At 43.5% G+C, this 20091-nt stretch overlaps 1 protein-coding gene and 1 long non-coding RNA gene across 3 annotated transcripts in view; one reads left to right on the top strand and one right to left on the bottom strand.

Annotated features, from left to right (window-relative positions):
• Positions 1–2812: 2812 nt before the first annotated feature.
• LOC138685598 (uncharacterized) lies at positions 2813–6173 on the bottom strand. The gene is made up of 3 exons (XR_011324895.1): positions 5969–6173; positions 4746–4951; positions 2813–4044 (listed from the first exon to the last, which is right to left on the bottom strand). It is a non-coding gene; the product is annotated as an uncharacterized lncRNA (long non-coding RNA).
• Positions 6174–14559: 8386 nt separating this feature from the next.
• Positions 14560–20091, top strand: part of USP25 (ubiquitin specific peptidase 25) — a 99052-nt gene continuing 93520 nt past the window's right edge. For both annotated transcript variants that reach the window (XM_069785333.1, XM_069785329.1), the window contains exon 1: positions 14560–14860. Coding sequence is in view for 1 of the 2 variants with exons in the window: in XM_069785329.1 (XP_069641430.1) it covers positions 14816–14860 (45 nt within the window). In the remaining variant the exon portion in view is untranslated. The remainder of the gene's footprint in view (positions 14861–20091) is intronic.

Here is a 20091-nt window from a genome sequence, read left to right as displayed (position 1 = left end):
TTCTGCATCACAAAGAGAGGGCCATATGTATCCAGGGGAAACTGAGTCACTTAAGCAGAAAATAAAAGTCTGTCAAAATACTACACAAACGCTGTACATGCACCTTTTTTTAACAGAGCCTGGTAAATTGAGAGATTTCCAGTGTATTCTGAAAGTTTAGTCCCTGGACCAAGTCAACAAATGGTCTGCCACTCCTCAAGGTAAAATACAAGTCACAAGTCAAACAACTAGTCCTTTTAAGGAACAGTGAATACATGTAAACTGGTGATCATTTTAGAGCTCCTTTGTTTGACTCCTGTCATTAATTTATTTTATCAATTAAGAAATTTGCTGCATCAAGAACTTCACTGCCACCCTCCTCACAGACATGGAACCTAATGCACTAAAGTACAGGCTGACATAAAAAGGGTTTGAAGTTTACAGTGCTAATCAGAGGTGTGCCTCTATTCAAGAGTAGCTCTTACAGTACATTTGGCTTAGCACAAGCAGAAGACCTTCAATTCTTCTATTTTGTAATGAAAGCTTTAAAAGCCTCCTCTCATAGGGAAAAGACTTGAAGGGAGGGGAAGAGGCTTTTTTACTTGGTGATTCCTTTCAGTGGTTCACTGCTCTGCAGTGGCTCTCTAAACTGCTGTGGATTTTAACATTTACTCGAGCACAGCTGGGCATTTTTTTTCCCTGGCATTTTTCATTCAAATATAAATAGCTACGAAAGTAATACTACCAAGAATATTTTTAAAGAAATATCCACTGAAGCCATAAAAAAGTCTTGAACTAAGGCCTTCCAGAATGACTGCCATCATTTTTATGCTCCTATTCTGAGTGCACATGAGGCTGTCTAGGAACTGTAAACTTAAGGAAAGAAATAGAAAGGTATATGATGAATACAATAGATGGGATCTTTAGTGTAGCTTGTTCAGACATTCTTTTTGTTAATGCAGCATTATTTCTGTCAAAATTGAAATGCTTTGAAAAATATGCTAAGTTGATGAAAATCTATTCAAAGGAGAACTGATAAAGCATTAAAAAAAAAGTCCAGGAAAGAATGTTTTGACCATTTTTAGAAAACTTAAAAATGTGAATTGTTTTATTTAAAACAATTCAAAGAAATCTGAACTCTGTTTGAAATGTATTGCAACTACAGAACAATAGAATTTATTAGGTTGAAATGGGGAAAAAATTGGCAGCATGGAGCTTCCTGTGAAATGGAAAATCCAGTTCCTGGCCATGTCTGTTTAGTGACAATTTCCTAAATCTGTAACTACTTTTGATTCATAGAATCATGAATCATGATTCTGTAAATACTTTTGACTGATGGTTTTAAAGAAAGAGAAAATTCTTGAATGTCAACTGACAAATGCAAGTGGATTAAAATCTCCCAAGCCACCTGCTTGCTTTAGTGGGGATGGCTTGAACGTTGTGTGGAAACCCTGTTCCTCAGAAAGGTACCTCAGTACTGAAGCTAGTCATGCCCTTCTCTGAAAGCTGGCTGAAGGTATTTTCCCAAGCTGTAGATATTAATGGTCTCAGACTAATTATGCTTTTGCAAAGCATAAGCCTCTCAATTACCTGAAGCATAAGTTTCTGTTCATTTGCTGGCTACTGACAACTTGTAAGCTCAAGTTGACCTCTGTATATTTTAAATGGGTATTACCTTTGAAACAAAAAGAACATGTCAGATGAGCTGTTACCACATCTCATATGTCACCACAGAGTGCCATGGCATAGGTCTTGCTGGGAGCTGCACAGTGATGATGGAAGAAAGCTGGGAAATTGTATTATTATAAAGATCACCTTTGTAAGTGGAAAAAGTGTTGGTGGAGGCAGATGCTATTAGTGTGAAGGAAGCACAGCCCATTCATTAGCTCTTCTTTCGATGTGGGAAATCAAAACAGGAAATAAAAAGGACTAGTTGCACTATGCAACTAGTTGCTGTGCAATGAGAGTTGCACCGTGCTTTGAATATAACAACCACCAAATGTAACAACTATCTAGTGGCCAGATTTCTTTTTTCTCTGGGGATTTTGATCTATTTCCTTTAGAGGCAGATTTTTTGTGTCACATCCATGCATTTCCCATCACTTTGTAAGCTGAAGAAGAAATCCAGTGTGCCAAATTAATTACCTGGAATCCTTCTACGTAGGAGACCACGTAGAAGTGTGTAGACCTTAGAGGAGTGTTTGTCACCAAATGAACGTGTCTGTGCTAGTTCAAAATGCCCTTCAAGCTACGTCTGAAATATTTCTTTGTTCAAATGAGTTACTCCTTCTTGTGGGTGGAATGAAGAATCTTGTCCTTCATCTTAATTTGTATACACTAGGTTCATGACAGAGTAACTTAGTCATATAAAGGAATGCAGATATCACCTCCCTTCTACACCATGCAAAGCTGTTGTGAGCCAAGGAGTTGTACAGGTAACAGACTAGTAAAACCAGGCCTATGATGTCTACCAAAACAATCTGGCTGCAAACTCTGCATAGTCAAGTTAAAAATCTAATTTAGCTATTTGTGTGGGTTCTTAATCGTACATGTACAAGTACATATTAAAGTTAGAATTAATTACATCTCTCAACTCATCCATCTAAACAAACAATGCTTTGCTGAATGTAGCTTTTTTTTTTATAAATATCCTCCCATTATATAGCAACTGAAGATTCCTATTTTACTTTGGCTTTTGTGCGTGGGAGAGGGACTCTGAAAACTAAATATATCCAGTATTAATTAAACTATGTATCTAGAAAGGACAGCAGGACAATTCTTCTTTATAGTTTTATTATGAGATGTGTCTGTACATGAAAAAAACTCAGCCATTAAACATTTTTACTGCAATTTTAGATCTGTCTTTACATCTGTGAGAGAGCAGCAATTGGCTCCTACATTTTACAATGTGGTATGTATGAAAAATGAGCTTTTGTGAAATTGAGTTTTGCAAATACTCAGAAAGTGAGAAGAAACAATGCGCAGGGAAAAAGGAATGGGGAACAAAAACATGGAGAAGATGATAAAGATTTTTGGTATCTAATGAAAAGGGAGAGGGAAGTGCCTACAAAATATGAATCTGAACATGAAAATCTTGCTGAATCCTAAAAATGATGTGCAGTACATTAGATCATAATTTTCCTTCTCTGTTATGACTCTTGCCCTATTAATCCCGCTACATATACCACATTTGATGTGTTCTTGTTGTGCTTACCTTCCTTCCTAATACCACATATGAGCTAACAAACTTGCCATGGCTTCCCTTGAAGCTCACGAAGCTGGGGTATTCATGTTTCATGCCATGAGCAGTTTGCAGAGAGTCACCATCAGTCTAGCTACAGCAGTGTGGTACAGCTCTCCCTTGGCACACACACGAGCTAGCGCACATGTCAGCACTGTGCTGTCCTGAGGCCGTGATGCTGCCTGCAGTTCCCGGGTGCCTCTGTGCTGTGTAAACATGCCCACTGTCTTTAATGATCTTGGCTGGTGGCTCTGATGCAGAACCACAAAACTCGAAGGACTTCTTTGCTTTCAGCTGTCTGCTGTAACCATGGAAATGTTTCACCTCCATCCTGGATTCAGCAGAAGGCCACCAAACCAGAAGGTGTTGTGAACTAAATTCTCTGAACTCCATGAACCAGAATTTTCCCACTGAATTATTCTGCTTGCAAATGCGAGAAGTCGCAGGTTTACTTCATCCATCACTCAGGTACCCTGTTATGCATAATACTTGCGTTTATTCCTTGGACAAAGCAGTTTGCCCACTCTTTCAGTCCAGGGACGAGGACAGAGACAGCCTGGCAAATTGCGCTGAGGTTGCTGAAGGCAGAACCCCTCCAGTTGTTCCATCTGTCCTGTCCCTGCCGCAGCTGGCCTGGCAGGGTGGAGCACCTGCACGTGTTTCAGTGCAAAGTCTGCTGTCTTAGCACAAACCAGCTTTCACCAGCACTTTAAAAAAAAATTGCTAGGCTTTGCATCTGAAGCATGTACGTGCAGCCCCAGCCAGCTGCTTTTCTGCATGGATGTTTTCCCCTGGCAAACAAGCGGTAATGAATTGTGGAGGGCCTAGAAGCAGAAGAAAGAAATAATTCATGAGTACCCAAAGACTTCCAGACTTTTTTCCATGGTATTGAAAAAATGAATCCTTAGCCCCATTTAAATAACTACCACCGAAGGCTATTACAAACTTCTCAACTGAATGAAAAAGTATGTGGTATACAAGCACGGAAGATTACAAATAAATATTTTGCAAAACTGCCTGTAATTATGCAAAGTAAATTTTATACAAGAAGTGGTGCCACCTGAATGGCAACATAACATATGCACATGTTCAGAAAAGACAGTCTTTTCAAACTATTGCCACCCGCCTTGAATAGCTTGAGTCTTCAATTACAACTTAATCTATCCTAGTAAAATGAATTCTTTAGTGTTGGAAGTGGTTCTCTCGTTTTTCACTAGTAAGGGTATTCTTTCTACTCTACTATGTTGAAACAGTAAAGTGACATTAAAGGAGTAGGTAGAATCACCTCCTGTATGAACACCATATGTGGCAACATGACAGTAGTTCTGCTGCGCTTTCCTCATGGCAAGGTGAGAAATCCAAAGTTAGATGGCTCAGATGTTACCAAAGCTGGTTTATAGCTAGAGTTTGTTAATTTCTCACTTTGTGCACGAGACCTAAGCAGGTCTCACTTTTACTTCCCAGACCTTAGCAGTAATTTTTGTACTAGCAACAATCCTGATACTTATGGTTTTCTCCCAGTTACCCTCTTTTTAGTGTTTCCAGATGAGTAGAACTGGTCTTGTGGCATGGGGCTGCAGTGCTTCACTGCAGACGCAGAGGAAAAGGGGCTGTTCCAGCTATGGCAGTTAGTATCTGCTGTCTGCTCCTGTGCCATGATGCATGTTCTTCATGCAGCCTCTCTGGGGAGCTGGACTGAAGTTACAGCACTATGGCTGAAAGTGCAACTGCCTTGAAGAACAGGAGGAGGATACAAGTTTATATGGGTTGCAAACACAAAGTTCCCTTATGTAGTTGGTGAAATGAGCCAGCTTCTAACTGCCTGGATTTTGAAAGCTTCCAGAAAGTCCATGAAAGGGGTTTCTGATATGTTGATGCAGTAATAGCTGTGTCAGAACCATAAGGTGTTGCAACTTCCTAAGCAGTAATAATAGATGGGTTGATACCATCTACTTCCTTAGTTTGTGTTTTCCTGCTTTGTCACAAGGGTGTTTGTCTGGCAGGGCTAGAAAAGGGAAGGTACTTACGTTTTGAAAAATTTGCAATTGTAAGCAGCTGAGAAGGAAATGGGTACTAAATCTTGTCAGAGGCAGACTACTACCCTGCAGGCTCTGCTGTGCAGCAGAGCAGGCTGAGTGATGAGCTGTGGGTTCTGCACTACAGAGAAGGGGGAGTAGTGAGTTTGAAAGGTAACAGTCTCAGTTGGCCTTTAGAAATTCTCCTGGTCATCTATGAAAGTCTTCGGGATGTGTCTGTCAGTAGAGCCATATCATTCACGAATCTAAGTTTAGGTTACGCTAAAAAGCATAGCAGGCTTGAAGAAGAAAATTTGAATGGATCAGAAATAGCAACATTGATTCTGAGAAAATAGATGTCTTCATCTAGGACCTGTCCAGATAAGTCCTCAAGTCCATGACTGCTTGTGCCAAAATTAACTCTACAGTCCATGCAAACTGTTCTTTAAGTATGAGCCCTAGAGCCAAAGTTTTCCTTCCACTGAACTCCCCTAGTGAAGGTCCAAATTCTTGTCATTGCTTGAATTAATAGATACACCCTTTGAATCACAGAACTTTACACAAAGATGTTTAATTTGTGTATTACATTGATCCATGTGTCTTCTCTGTGGAGACCAGAGTCCCATAGAATAGAAAACAGCTTGAATTCTCTTTTATTGCATATCCAAAACAAAACCAACAAACAACGAAACCCCCCCACACCGTGTAAGATGTGTTTACCTGAACTTCTCACCTTATTTCAGATACACATGTGGTGGGATGGAGAATTCTGTGTCTCTTGCCCTGTTTGTCCTGCTCTGTCATTATGAGTGTGGAACTCGTATTTCCAGTACAGCATTGTGACTTCTCTTTGACAGGCCATGAAGGTGTGTGTTTGCAAAGGCTCAGAGAGTGGTGGAGACACCGTGACATGGCCACCTCCCAGGCTGCACGCTGCGGAACTTCCACGCCAGTCACCCAGCCTGGTGCAGAGGGCTGGTTGCCCACATACTGTGTTTCTCCCCGCCCCCCCCCCAGTCTCTCCTTGCTGTTGAGCATGTTCTTCTACAGTTAACATTTTTCCACCCCTTAGTACTGTTTAGCTGTACACTCTCCCAGCCTTGGTTAACAAAAATAGAGCGAGCCCTCAGAATTGATAGCTCTGCCCTCATTTTCTATTGGACCACTAAACTAAATGTATGAGACTTCACATCCCTGTAATGCTGACCAGCTACTGTTAAAAAGCCTTCTTATCTGTCTCTGCCTTCATGCTTAGATAATCAGTCCCCATCCTGTTATGTAATGAATTATTTTATTGTCTTCATTTTGTCCATTTTTATAACAAATACTTCCCTTACGTTTTTGCCTTTGGAGTTTTTCTTGCTTCGATGATTCTCTGGAATATTATGTTAAGCTTGTTTTAAATAGCAAAGTATATGCACGTGTAGTGTGCCTCAGTAAAATATACATGAACTGCTGTTCACAGCAGCTCTGGTTGTCAATTGGTATGCAATGTTTCTGATGCACCCAAGTTCCCCAAAAGCATTGTCTAATGTCACCACCTCAGTCCTGTCTCCATTTGAAGTCATGGACTCTCCTTTCCTTCCTCCAAATTAACCCTTGCTCTAACTGTACAGCATGCCAGCAAAGATTGCCCCAAGGATGGTTTTCCTTGGTAACGTGTACCAAATGTGCAGTAGTGTAACAAGTGGAATAAAGTTATACCAATGCAATACTAAAGATCATCACTGAAAGTCCCCACCGAGAAGCAACTACCACTGGAGATCATTTCTCAAATGGTATGACTAACCTCATTTATCTTTAAGTCTTACGTTTCACCCCAGCTGTCCATGTTTTAACATTTAAAGGCTTTGCGTCTGCTGTGCCTGATACTGTAGTAGTGAAGGTCACTAAGCTGACTTTACTATTAGGTGGGTTTCATTTTTATATACCAAACATGATGAGGAAGAGTCACAGTGAAGTCTGTTGACAAGATCAGCTTTAAATGTTGCACGTATTAAATGACTTTGCTTTCAGTTGGTCGTCTCAGCACAAGCAGGACTGGAAATCTCGTTAGAATACAGAAAGTGACAGATTTTGCAGTGCTAGCTGTGCTCTTGGAGCCCAATATTGTCTTTCATGTGAATACACAGAGAGTATAGTCACATATTTATTTGAAGGTTGCCCTACAGCTTTGTCTAGAGCGCCCACTGACAACAGCCACGCACTACCCTCAACGCTCCTCTGAGTGGGTTAACAGCAGTAAGGAGGTCTTAAAGTGCCATTTCATATTGATTAAAAACTAACTTTCTTTCTGGTAGGTAACCTCCCCAATATTAATTATTAAAAAGTTAACTTTTTAATCACCCAAATGAACGCTGTGCTCAGATAAAACAAGTCAAATATGGCAGGCAAAGTGGTCTGCAAGTATCAGCGTTCTTCTGTAAAATTTAGGTGAAGCAGGCTTGCTGGTTAAAATCATGACAAGAAAAGAAAACAAATACTTCTTTGTTTTCTCAGATGCTTTCTGACTTACAAAACTGCTATTGTTGCAGTCAGCAAGTGTGGTCAAACACCATGGGTCATTGCAATAATATGGAGCATACATGATTTTCTGCCAAAAAATATTTTAGGAAGAATTATTTTCTACATACAGGTAAAAAGTACAAGATGGTACGAGCCTGACCATGCACATATGTCAGTGATGTTTCGCATACACTTGAATTTTTACATATATCTTACAGTCAGTAATAAGATACAAAATAAACTGATACTTATTCAAGAAAATGAGGGACATGTGGTCCCATAACTGGATATAAGAGAGAGAAAACCTCTCAGACAATATAAAATAGGCAAGCATGTGCTTAATTTTGAAGAATTTACTACACCTACTACTCAGTAGTTTTGTGTGATCCAGACTGAGAAGTATTAAGTTTAAAAAACCTCTGGGCTGAGGGCATGAAAACTTTATGCTGTAAAAATCTTACAAGATCCTACAAAATCCTGACGGTCTGTTTTGTCCTCTTTTATTTTCTTGGAAAAAAAAGTTGTTATCAAGTCCTGCCATGGAGGCCATGGTCATTTGTGAGGAACTGTCCGATCTTTCCTCAATGTTTCTCAGGGCTGAATACAATGAACCTTGTGCTAATGCCCACCATGTTCTATAGAAAGCTACCTGTCTACAGCTAGGTTGATTGAAAATGCAGATTTAAAAGCACAAAAAAAAAAAAAAAAAAAGCAAACTCCCACTTAAGTTTTTAGACAAACAAATATTCATTGGTAAAGTTTCCTAAGTGCTGGGGAAGCTCTCCTGCTGTGTGTGTGCTTCCACCCTGCCAGGGCTGAGTGCCTAGAAACATTCCCTAAAAGGGAAGTGGTGGTATTCCCCAGTTCATCTTCCCTGAGACCACTTGATAGCTATGCTTTGAACACGCTGATGGAAATGAATCAACATGACACACAGCAGCCTTGGGTGCTTACGTTTAAAAATACAGCCAGTGAGGGAGGTGGTAATGATGTTTGTTCCTTATTTAATCTTCTTGTGTTTAGAGTACTCTCCCAGGAGATGGAAGATTTGGGTGCCATGTCCTCCTACGCCATCAGGGGTTTGGTGTCAACATTCCCTTCATTCCAGAGGAGTGGCCAGACAACGAGGCTGTAGACCATGCTGCGATAAGGAAGTGGCGTGGTTGGACCTGAGCAAGAATCATTAAGCTTCAGTGGTGAAGCATGAATCCTTATCTAAAGCAGCTTTCCACCTGTTCAAAAGCAGCTTCCCAGTCCACAGTAGGGTTAGGATATTGGGCATGTGCCTCTTTCAGCAATTTAGCAAGTCGTAGGTTGCTGGATGTTGTAGATCCAAGCTTGCAGCATCCAAGTCACTTTCATGCCTAGGGCAGGAAGCTTAGGTGACTGGCTGAGGGGTTTTGATATTACTGCAAGAACGGAATACCTGAAACCTACGTGAAATAATGCACTTCAATGATCTGAGTCCTTTCATTTCTCTATCTTTGAGTAGCAGATTAAGGGTGACCAGACAGACAGGCATCAAAAAATGACAGAAGCAAAAAATATGAATTTTGTACTAGTGCCATCAGCTTTGCCTTCTAGTTTTATCTGTGGATTACAGGAACGTGATGGAGAGCAACCTTGTTTATCCAGGTAGACCATCAGATGTAAGGTCATTGGCTAACAAAGCAATTGTCTGTAATTATTTAATTAAGGAAGAGTGCATGTACGTACATAACTGCACGTATGGGAAAATTGTCCAGGAAGTATGATAGGCTATCATCATGGTCAACGAGCATTTGCTTGAACAGAAAGCAAGACATGACTGAGAAGATGCATGGAAGACAAGAACGTGACTTTTCACTTTGCAGGAAGTTCTGCCATTTAAAAAAAAGTATTCAAAGTAAAAATGAAAAAAAACCCCACAACTGAATTTTCTACAGAACTGGCTTAATTACTTTGTAATCCAAAATAAGTTGTTTAGACCTTGAATATCTGAGTGTTACACACTTGTGATGCTAAAGATTATAAATGTTTGAGCTGAAATAGTTTCAAAATAAACATTGGAAGTAATCATTAGGTGAAATCTAAAACAGGGGGAGTGTTAATTGTTATTTTACCTAAAACAAAATTCAATGGAGATAGTGATTTGTTGTGAAACATGCTCCTTTAAATGAGTTACCTTTTCAATGACAGAAAGAAGTATTTTGGGGAAAAATTCTGAACCTTTTACTGCTTGATAAATGGTGGGTAATGCCTATTGGAAGGACTAGTATTCATTGCTGAGCTCTAAATTACCTTCAGCCACACAGGAAAAAACCTTACTGCCTCTCAGGAAAGCTGTGTGAAATATATGATCAATGCGCAAGTGTGGTCAAGAAAGTAAATGAAATGTGAAGATGGCTAAGGTTAAGCGTAAGGCACTTGAACCAGGTTCTCAGAGAATCCATAATTTCTGTGAAATTCAGCTGCAACTACATGGACTCAGTACTCTAAATCTCAGAATTTTTATTTTGAATGTAGCATCTGACTTTTAGGAGGTATATGAATAGGCATCTACTGTCAGGAAGCAACAGGAAAGTGAGGGACATTCAGTTTAAGATACAAAAATGGTGGTATACTATGTTGTGTTCTGCATAGCAACAAAAACTACGTTCACATCATTTTAGTTTTACTTTTAGATTTTCAAAAGGCTTTCAGACAACAATTGCTCTCTTTCCTGAGTTACAACTTCAGTTAGTTTTTGTTTTGGTTCCCTCAGGGAATAACCAACATAAGATTTTGCAAGTGCAGAAGCAATATTTGAATGGTTGCCAGTGACACAGAGAGTAATTGTCAAATTATGATTTAAAAAAGTGTCCTGCTTAAAAAGCTTCTTGAGTAGCACTGCTTTTGTTTCATGTGGCTGAACTATTTACTGCAAAGCAAGAAGGCCTAAGTGAAAGTGCTCCAAAATGGGTTTTCTAAATGTGAATCCAGAGAAACTCGTCTCTAAGGTTAATTACAGAAGCTGAGCATTTGTAGTGTTTACAGCACTTTTTAAAGCAGTGCTTTCTCATGGCCAATATAGCAGGTTACACATTTGGGAAAAGAAAACCAGGAAGTCCTGACTTGTACTTCCCCAGCTGTAACCAATGCAGCCACAGTATAATTAAAGCCCTAAATAAATGATGCACTTAATTAAAGACAAAAACAAGCCTATTGAAAATGGAGGGAAATAATGAGCTATTTCTTGTTGTACATGATCTTTGTATACAATAAAACATGTGCTAAAGTGTTTTGTGGTTGGCTGGTGTTTTGTTTATTCTTTACAAAAATGGGAAGACAAGGAGCCTAACATGGTTTGCATCTAACAGGCAGTCCACAGATCAGAAAGGCGTGATCACTTACTGATTCAAGAAATAGGTGCAACGAAGCTCAACAGGTACCATCGCAGAGCCTGTGTCACCCTCTCTTTTGGGCTGGCACAGCTGTTCATACAGCCAGTCAGTGAACCATTTTGGGGAACTGATCTAGCAGAAGAAAGCAACTGGGTTCGGGGGGGAGGGGAGGCTGTGATTGGTTGTATTTCAGGTGGATGTCTTCTCCAGCACCGATAGTGAGGAAACCATGCAAACAGGGGTAGCCTTGCTGAGGGGACCAAGCAGCTGGAGGCAGAGGTTGTGCAACACCTTGCCAAATGTTTAACAACCAAACCCTCTAACAAGGTGAGGAGCAACTAAGGGGAAATACGGTAAACTTCCGGGAAAATATGTATAGCTATGCCTCATACTATTTAAGATATTAAAGGTACATGGCCCAACTTGTAACCAACAATACAAGCAACAGGAAGGGATTAAAAAAAAGAGAAATAGATTTCAGCTCTTGAGACTCATAAGCAAATGTCATCATGCAGCCTCTGATCGCTTCTCTTTCTGTGCACTAGTACCATCAATAAGACTAGCAAGAAAATGGTTGCAGCTCTGGAGGTGTGACAGCTAAATGATCACTGCAGACTAGCAACAGGAGCTCCGAAATTTAAGACTGTGGGTTCTTTGTTAAGGTAGCACGTCTCAGAAACAATACTTTACAGGTACTGCTCTATAGGAAATTATATGATATTACATAAGTGAAAAAAGGAAGTCTCCTGTATGGTTCTTTTTGTGCTGTACCAGTGCATGGGTGACAGCTTTTGGACCTTGGGTTATCATGCTGAATTCTCTGCTAGGTTTGCACAAAATTAATTTGGGCTCCAGTCAACAGGATTTGAAGGCAGAAAAGGAAGGAAGGGTGAAACCAAGCAATCTGGTTTTTTTTTAATTTCTTCTGAAACAGTAGTTCCTTAATATATTATAGACACTAAGGAATACTAATATCATCAAGTCAAGAGCTCTTTCTAAATGGTGGCCCTGTCAAAACTGTTAGTGTTTTCTGATGAGGTACAAATTCCAGTCTTGTGCTCAATCTACTTCATACAGAGCTTGTGCTGCAAACGGAATATGAAACTCCGTTCTGTCTGGTTTCCAGCAACACCATACGTACGATGGAATCCTAATTTGCATGGCTATGGTTCACATTATGTCAGTTTTTCATTGATGAATTCCTGTCTCAGGAGTGGATTGCTCAGCCTTTTTTTATTTTAAAGAAAGTGCGGAAGGGGAGGAGCCCTTAAAAGTGATAATTTGGGGGGAGAAGGGGAAGAAGGAAAGGAATTTAATGGAAGGTGATACTTTGTCATCCTATCCTGATTTGAAGCGAATTGGACAAAAAGTAAAATTTCTTTCCAACACTTTCTTTTTGGACACATTCTATCTGTCACGGAAGCTATTCCATTGAGTTAAATGAAACACAGAAAAGACTTGAAAAAATTATTGCCAGACAAATGCATCTTTTTAAAAAATGCTGCATGAAAGCAAATATTTATAAATAATGAATAGCTTTGATGAAAATTATCTGAACCCAAATAGTGCAGCATGTGTCAAAAACACAGTGTAGAAGCTGTAAAATCGTATGAGAAAAAGTGTGACTATATATTGGAAGAGAAGGACAGGGGAATTGGTCTAGCACTCTGGCACAGCAGTGCAACAGAAAACTTTTCTTAAAAAAAACCCAGACTACTACTGTTACCTCTTAGATGTAGCCATCAGTCTGAGCAGACGTAATTTCTGCTCTTACCCCCAGAAAAGCAATTTGCAAGCCATTTCTGATCTCATTATATTATCTGCATAGTTTCTTGTCTTTTGCACAATAAATTATTTGGGAACATTAATTTTAAAAATCACCTTGTATATTGCAGCATAAAAGGCAAAAACATTAGAACTGATAGAGTCTATGAGCAACAGACCTTAGAAGAGCAAATTGCAACATCTCCTGCACAGAAGCTACAGTGAAACAAGGCAGCGTTTGCAGGTTGCCATGAGCTGTGCAAAAATCGGTGTTTTATTTAAGTCCAAGATCTTGCGGCAATGTTATTACCTGATAACTCAGCTGTAGAAAGATTCATACTCTACTGTGGGGAGAGGGGGGAATTGAATTACAGAGTCGTAAATGCTAAGGCTCTGTGTGGCAGGCGAGCAGTAGCCACAATTTATTCCGTTGCATTATGTTCCCAGCTCATGATTTTTAGGTACTTGGGGCTATCAGAACCGTGCTGCTCGCCTCAGCTTTTCCTACAGACAGACCAAGCTTCACCAGCTTGAGAAGCCAAACCGGGATGCAGCTACCGTTTATTGCGTAGGCATCCAAAATGTGGGGCGGGTTCCTCTGCTGCCCTTCACCTGCTTCTGTTCAAATGCATTTTGGGTGGCCCAGTACCCCCGGGACTTTCCAAGACTGGCTTTCCCCTGCTGGCGCTGGTGCCCAGAGCCGAGTCCTTTCCCTCCCTTTCCTTGACTCTGCAGAGCGGAGTGACAGAGGGACAACCTCTTGCTCAATACCGTTTAGCTGCTGTGCCCAAATTCACTGCGGGTTGCCAAGACCTGAAACCCTCCCCATGCTTTAATCAGCAGTGAAATAGTTAAGGACGGTCCCGTTTAATTTGAATGCTGAATACCGTCACCTCACCCAGCTAAACCTACGCAGGGAGAGGAAGATCTGCAACTTTTAAGTGCCGTTTAGGGGCTAAGGTTTGCCGTCGATACGAGCAGCCAGCGCTGGATCTGGTCAGAAATTTCCTGCAAACCGCCGGAAAGCGCCGGCTTCTTAAGGCCGAAACACGCTGACGACTGTCGGACTGGGCTGACTGCAGGGCAGGCCACGCTTGGCTACCGCGCCCTGGGAGAAACATGCAGCCGGCCCACGGTCCCGCCGGGACGGGGTGCCGCTCCCCGGCGGGAGCGAGGCGCTCTCGGGTTCGCCGCTGCCGCGGCCGGACCGCGGCTCCCCCGGGCGGCCGCGGCGGAGCGGGAGAAACTTCGCTTTCCCTCGGGAGGCAGGGCGGTGGGGTTGCCCCTGTGAGGGGCGAGGGAGAAGCCTCCTTCCCCCCCCCAGCGGAGGACGCGGGGTCCTTCCCGGAGGAGCAGCCCGGCCCCGCTCAGCCCCCGGGCCGCTCCCCCAGGACCGAGGCCAAGCCGGCGCTGTCCCGTGGGGGCGGCCGCCGCCAAGATGGAGGCGGCCGCTGTAAATACCGTGGGGAAGGGGCAGGGTAGCGGCAGCACGGCCGGCGGCGAGCGAGGGGGGCAGCCGCCGCAGTGGGGGGCTCCGCCCGGGGCAGGTGCGTGGGGCGGCGTCGCCGCCGCCGGGAGAACCGCTGCCGGGCAGCGGCGGCGCGGGCCGGGCCGGGCCGGGCCGAGCCGAGCCGAGGGCGGGGCCGGGGCCGGGGCCGGCGGCGCGCTCGGCGCTCCGGGCACGCTGGGCGGCCGCGGGGGGGGGGCCGCGCTGGGAGTGACAGCGGGGCCTGAGCGGATCCGCGCTATACCCCGCGGCGGCCGCCCGCCTCGGCGGCCCGCCCGCCTGGCGGTGACTCGTGCTCCCCCTCCCGCCCCTCCTCCTCCTCCTCCGCCGCCGCCGCCTCCTGCTCCGCTCGCCCAGCCCGGGCCCGGCCCAGCCGCTGCTGCACGGCGCCGCCGCCGCCGCCCGCCGAGCCCGGGGCGCAGCCGGGAGCCGCGCGGGGGCCATGACGGTGGAGCAGAACGTGCTGCAGCCCGGCGGCGCCGCCAAGGTGAGACACCGGCCCGGCCCGGCCCGCCGCCCTGCGCCGCGCCGGCCGCGGGGTCCGCCCGCTGCGCCAGGGCCCGGCCTGCGAGCCGGCTGCGCGCCCCTCGCCGCGTGCCCCTCGCCGCGTCCCTGCCCGCCGGCCTCGCCCGGGCCTGGCCCCCACCCCTTCCCGGAGGCGCTCCTTTCCTGCGCGGCTCCGGCGGCTGCTCCCGCCCCCCCCCCGGCTGGCCGGCCGCCCGCTTTCCCCCCCCTGCAAACGGGGGCGCAGCCTCCCCACGCTCCGCCGTTTCCCGGGCCCGTGGGAACCTTCCCCCGGCCGAGGAGGGGGCCCGGCCTTCCCCGCCCCGCGGCCTCTCCGGGCCCGCGGCGCTTCAGCCCCGGGCCGGGGCGATGGCGAAGCCGCCGGGGGGACGCTGGGGCGCGGTCGGTCAGCGGGGGGCCGCCGTCACCCCGGCCCCGGGTCAGCCCCCCTCCGGGCCGGGTCCTCTTCCCCAGCGCCCCGCGGCTCGGGGGAGACCCGCCGCTCCCCGGGCCGGCGAGCGGGCAGCCCCGGGCGGCGACGGCGCCGGGGCCCCGGGCGGGCCTGTTGCACTTGCAGAGCTGCCGGGACGGGGAGCAGCGTGTCGGTGAGGACCGCGAGGTCCTGCCCGAGCCCCTGGCGTGAGCCGTGGGCCGGGAGGGAGATGCTGCACGTGCACGGCGTGACCCTGCTGCGCCGGCATCCGTGTCTGCTAAAGGTGAACGCTATTTCCAGCGTGTGACACACGGCTCGCTGTGACGCTGTCTTGCTGGAGCAAAAAAGTGCTGGATTTAGGGACTTCTGTAGACGTGCATCATGAAATGGGGTTAAGCAAATGGCAGCGTTTATGAATCTTTTGCTATGCACCAGGAGTTGCTGGAAAATGTTTCTTTATCAAAAAAAAAAAAAAAAGACACCTTCTAAAGCTCTCTTTTTGCCTGAAGTGAACTGAACTGACAAGAGAAAAAAGAAACCTAAAATTAAATCAAGGTGCTTTTAAAATTATTTTTTTAATTTTTAAAGGTAACTTGCTGGTTAATGCAACTGTTCTGGTTAGTGATATGACTTACCTCCTCTTCCCTGACTTTTTTTTTTTTTTTTTTATGGCATGTGATGTTTTTATAGGAGGATAAAGGTATATGTGCTTTGATATAGTCAGTGTGGAAGTTAAATGGCTCCAAGTTGTAAGACTGGACAGTGGGAATGCAGTTATTAAGGTGTAATTGTTTAAAGTGGTACAACATACATTCAGAAGGCTCGTTTGGAGGGAGAGGCATGTCTTGCCAAAGACTGCTATCATAGTTGAAGTAGTTAGCACTGCTTTTGGCTGCTTCAGCAGGAAGGCAAGGGCTGAACGGACTAATTTTGTCTCTTCGTTCCTCAGTCAGCAGTGTTTTCAATTGGGGTGTGCTAGCAGGCTAACGTAGCAGAGTTTTGCTGCCAGGTCCCATGCTATGCGTGTGTCTTCTGTGTTGAACAACTTCGTTTGCCTGACAACTTTGGTAGAGCGAGGTTATATTTTACAAAACCTGTTGTTGATGGTTTACTTAAATATCCCTTAATTATCGTATTGGATACTCTGTTACGTAATACCTGATAGACACTGGTCAGAGCTGCCTGTTGTACTTTCTGTCAGTAATCCTGAAGAAGACATGTTACAGTTTCCAGCTAAACTACTGCTTGCAGGTCAGTAGTTCAGGATTACTGTAGTTTCAAATCGAGGATAAGCTTCAAGGGAGGTTGGAGATTGATTGTGGTAGATCCCCTGGTAATCTACTGCAGTACAAAATGAAATTAGCAATAATTTTAAAGTTGTAATCAGCATCTATGGATGATGGTTACTTGTCTAAGTATCTAGAGAAACTGTATAAAATAAGTTGGGGTTTTTTTTTTCATGGCAGGGATTTGCTTTTTTATTTCTGTTGAATCATCTGATTATTATATTATCTGAAACTCCTTGTCACCCATTTTATTGCTAATTGCATGCTGGGGGGGGAAGCCAACCTTGAGAATATTTTGCAAAAAAAAATAAATAATATTTTACTCCAAAGTGAGTATCTCTTCGCTTAGTGAGACTAATGAATAGCTAACTGGATGGCAGAGTTTAACATTGTTCAGCTTATTTGCATGTAAGAAGAAAAATTGTGAAGGTACAGTGGGCTGATGCGTGGTTGAAGGGTGGAGAGGTTATCATACCACTAACTCACCATCTTCCCTCAAAAGAAGAAAATCCCATGCTCTACAAATAATGAGAGTTTGTTCTGGGGACCTCAAAGTTTGTCATGATTATTTTCTGTTAGTGTGAAGAAACCACATACAAACAGAAATATATTGGATTTCCAAGAGATGCCTGAGTCATCAGCATACCTTATTCAGAACTGTGGTTCCCAACATTGTTCATCAGATGTTTTCTTACTGTCATACAGGAAGTATGTGTCAAACTGCAGCAGTACTTGAAGATGTAGGTTTATATTAATAAATGCTCTAACTACAAACAGCCCATTTCCCACTGAAGCTATCTTTAGTTTATTGTGTAGTTAAAGCATCTGGATTGGGTCAAAAGAAATTTTTTCTTTCATGTTTACTGGTCATCTTGACTCCTACTTAAAACTTGTAATTTATCTCCTGAAGCAAATAATTAATCACGTTACTCTCATTGCTCACAGCTCTTGTGTGCTTCTCTTAACATCGTTAGGTGTCTGTAGGTTAACTGTAATGTTCATATTAAGACTACAGCATGTGAATAAAGGTAAATGGCCTGGGAAGTTAAAAAAAGTGGCTTCTCATTTTGCCCTGTCTGTATTTCTGTCCAGTAAAACCCTTTTTGCTAGGCATTTTGCTGCTGAAGAGCAAAGGCATGTGTGTTGCAGGGTCCCTGTACTCCAGGCAGTGCTGCACTGCTGCCATGGGGGCAGCTTGTGCTGGTGCATGTGTATGTCGATTTTCCTTACCGAGGAAGACCGTCCCAGGCTGACCTTTGTGCTGTGCAGACCCTTCCCTTGGCCAGTGTCCCTTACACAGTGGGTTCAGCAACAGGGGCTGGGGTGAATGGTGATTTTTCTAGTAATTGGAAGAAATGATGTGGAGAGGTCATATGTGTTTCAGCAGTGTCTCGACTCTAACTAATAATTATCATGATGGTCCTCTTGGAACAGCAGATTGAAGAAGCTGGATTTTAAAGGGTGACACTTAGCTGGCCACTCAGAAATGTGTATTATCAAGTTCTACTGCTTCTGGAGAGAGGCTGAGAGTTGGTTGATATACAGATTTAAAGTCTGTTTTATCTGTCCCTTGGTTTCCCACACCCACTGTTATTTCAGACCTGTGATTCAGCAGCATATTGGCAGTGTAATCACAGGAATAGTAGAATTAAGTGAGGTGTGTCAGCTCAGCTTGCTTTTTTTAAAAGAAGCACAAACCTTTAAGGATATTTACTGCTTGAAATAATGCATGGCTTAAAGCAAGGTCTAATACTACTTACTTCTTCTCCCTTGCTCTTTTTTGGGGTAGTAAGGAGAAAATTGTGCTAGCTGATGTGTGTGCTTCTGTTCTGCTCGTCCTGTGTATTTGATGTACTCATTATTGAAAGATTTAGCTAATAATATGGTACTGACTGCTTTTCTTCCCTGAAAGCAATAGCCACTAATTGCGGTAGTTCTTCATACGGAAGATGATACAGTCCTATGTCTCCAACAATTGAAATAGGGATGTCCATGCAGTACTGAATGGCAGGAGGGGATAGCAACAAACATCTACTGAGGACTAGGTATGCAAGTAAGGTATTTTGGGAGTTGTGCCCGTGTTTTTTTTTTTTTTTTTTTTTTTCCTCATCTTGATAGGTGGCAACCTTCCAAGGATACAGCCTTTAAAGTCTTTGTGTTTTGATCAGTTGGGTGCAGGGTTTCCTGACCTACCATTTGCCCTGTGGATGCAGGCTCCTGCTCTTGGCATGTGGCCAGAGCCCCTCTTGCCTGTGAGCAACACGCAGGTGTCTTCCTGTATCTGAGAAATGCTCCCTGGGTCATGTAATGAGGATGGCTTGCATATCTCCGCACGAATGAGCTACCTGTGTTTGAACTGTGTGACAGGTGGCCCCCTTGCATGGTGGGCTTGCATGGTGGGGGGGATTATACCTGATGCTGCTGGTATTGGAAGCTTTATTACCTCTTTTGGCCAGGATAAGCAGAATAAGCAGACTAGTTTACTGAAGGTGTTTGTACCAACTGCTAAGTAATTTGCAAGAATTATTTGAGGTGCTATGGAGTCACACTTTTAGATATACACATCTTGTTACGCATTTAAAAAAAAAGTTCATTAAAAAAGTTCATCTTGTGTGTAGTTACACCTTCTACATAGACTCCTGTTTGTATTTTCTGAAAGCTAGAGCAAGGTGCAAAGGTCAGTGATTTGAAGTAATTTTGAAAGCCCTTGTCAGACTGGTATGCTGAATGCCTTCTGGTTTTGTGAATTTTCTGATGGGTTTTGGTGGGAGGGGCTGTGTGTGTGTGGTTGAGTGGGTGGTGGTTGTTTTTTTTTTTTTTTGTAGCTGCGCAGTCTTGCTTTTTTTGGTATATGCTATGAATCTGCACCTTTCTGAAACATTTAATAGTAGTTTAAAATCTGTTGCATTCTAGAAAAACTTCCACAAAAGTTCAGTAATGATTTTGATTGTGGTAGCATGACTTTACAACTATAGTGCTATCACTAGCATCTGTCCGAACTAATGTCTTTAAATATCTTTTGGTCCACACCTTGAAAATAAAAATACTTCTTCAGAATATTAAAATGTAAGGTTTATACATTTTTCTGTTAAGTTATTTTTAAATACTATTACAAAAGGTTTAGTACTTCCTAAAAAAAAAAATAAAAAAAATGTATTTTTAGGATAACCCTGTATCTACAACCACTAGCAAGAGCAGCTACAAAAGATGACAAAACCCATCAGCTTCTATGAAAAGGTCAAAAAGTAAATTACCCATGTCTCAAAATAGAAAAATATTTGACATTTTTAAAAGTGCTTTGTAAAGATAAGTGGGAGGATTATTGAACAGTTGCTTTTCTTGCACTCCTATGCCTGAAAAGATATGTTAAGGCAGGAAGTAGCATCTCTTTAAGCCTGTGAATTCAGTTGGTTTTCATGGACTTTTCTAACTGAAGATGAATGAAAGATAGAAAGAAAGATATAATTTTTGTTCTGTTTTTGGCTAAATCTTCTC

This window comes from Haliaeetus albicilla, chromosome 6 (genome assembly GCF_947461875.1).
Source record: "Haliaeetus albicilla chromosome 6, bHalAlb1.1, whole genome shotgun sequence".
Taxonomy (NCBI): domain Eukaryota; kingdom Metazoa; phylum Chordata; class Aves; order Accipitriformes; family Accipitridae; genus Haliaeetus; species Haliaeetus albicilla.
Note: the sequence above shows the minus strand (reverse complement) of the source record. Positions and strands in the feature narration are given on the sequence as shown.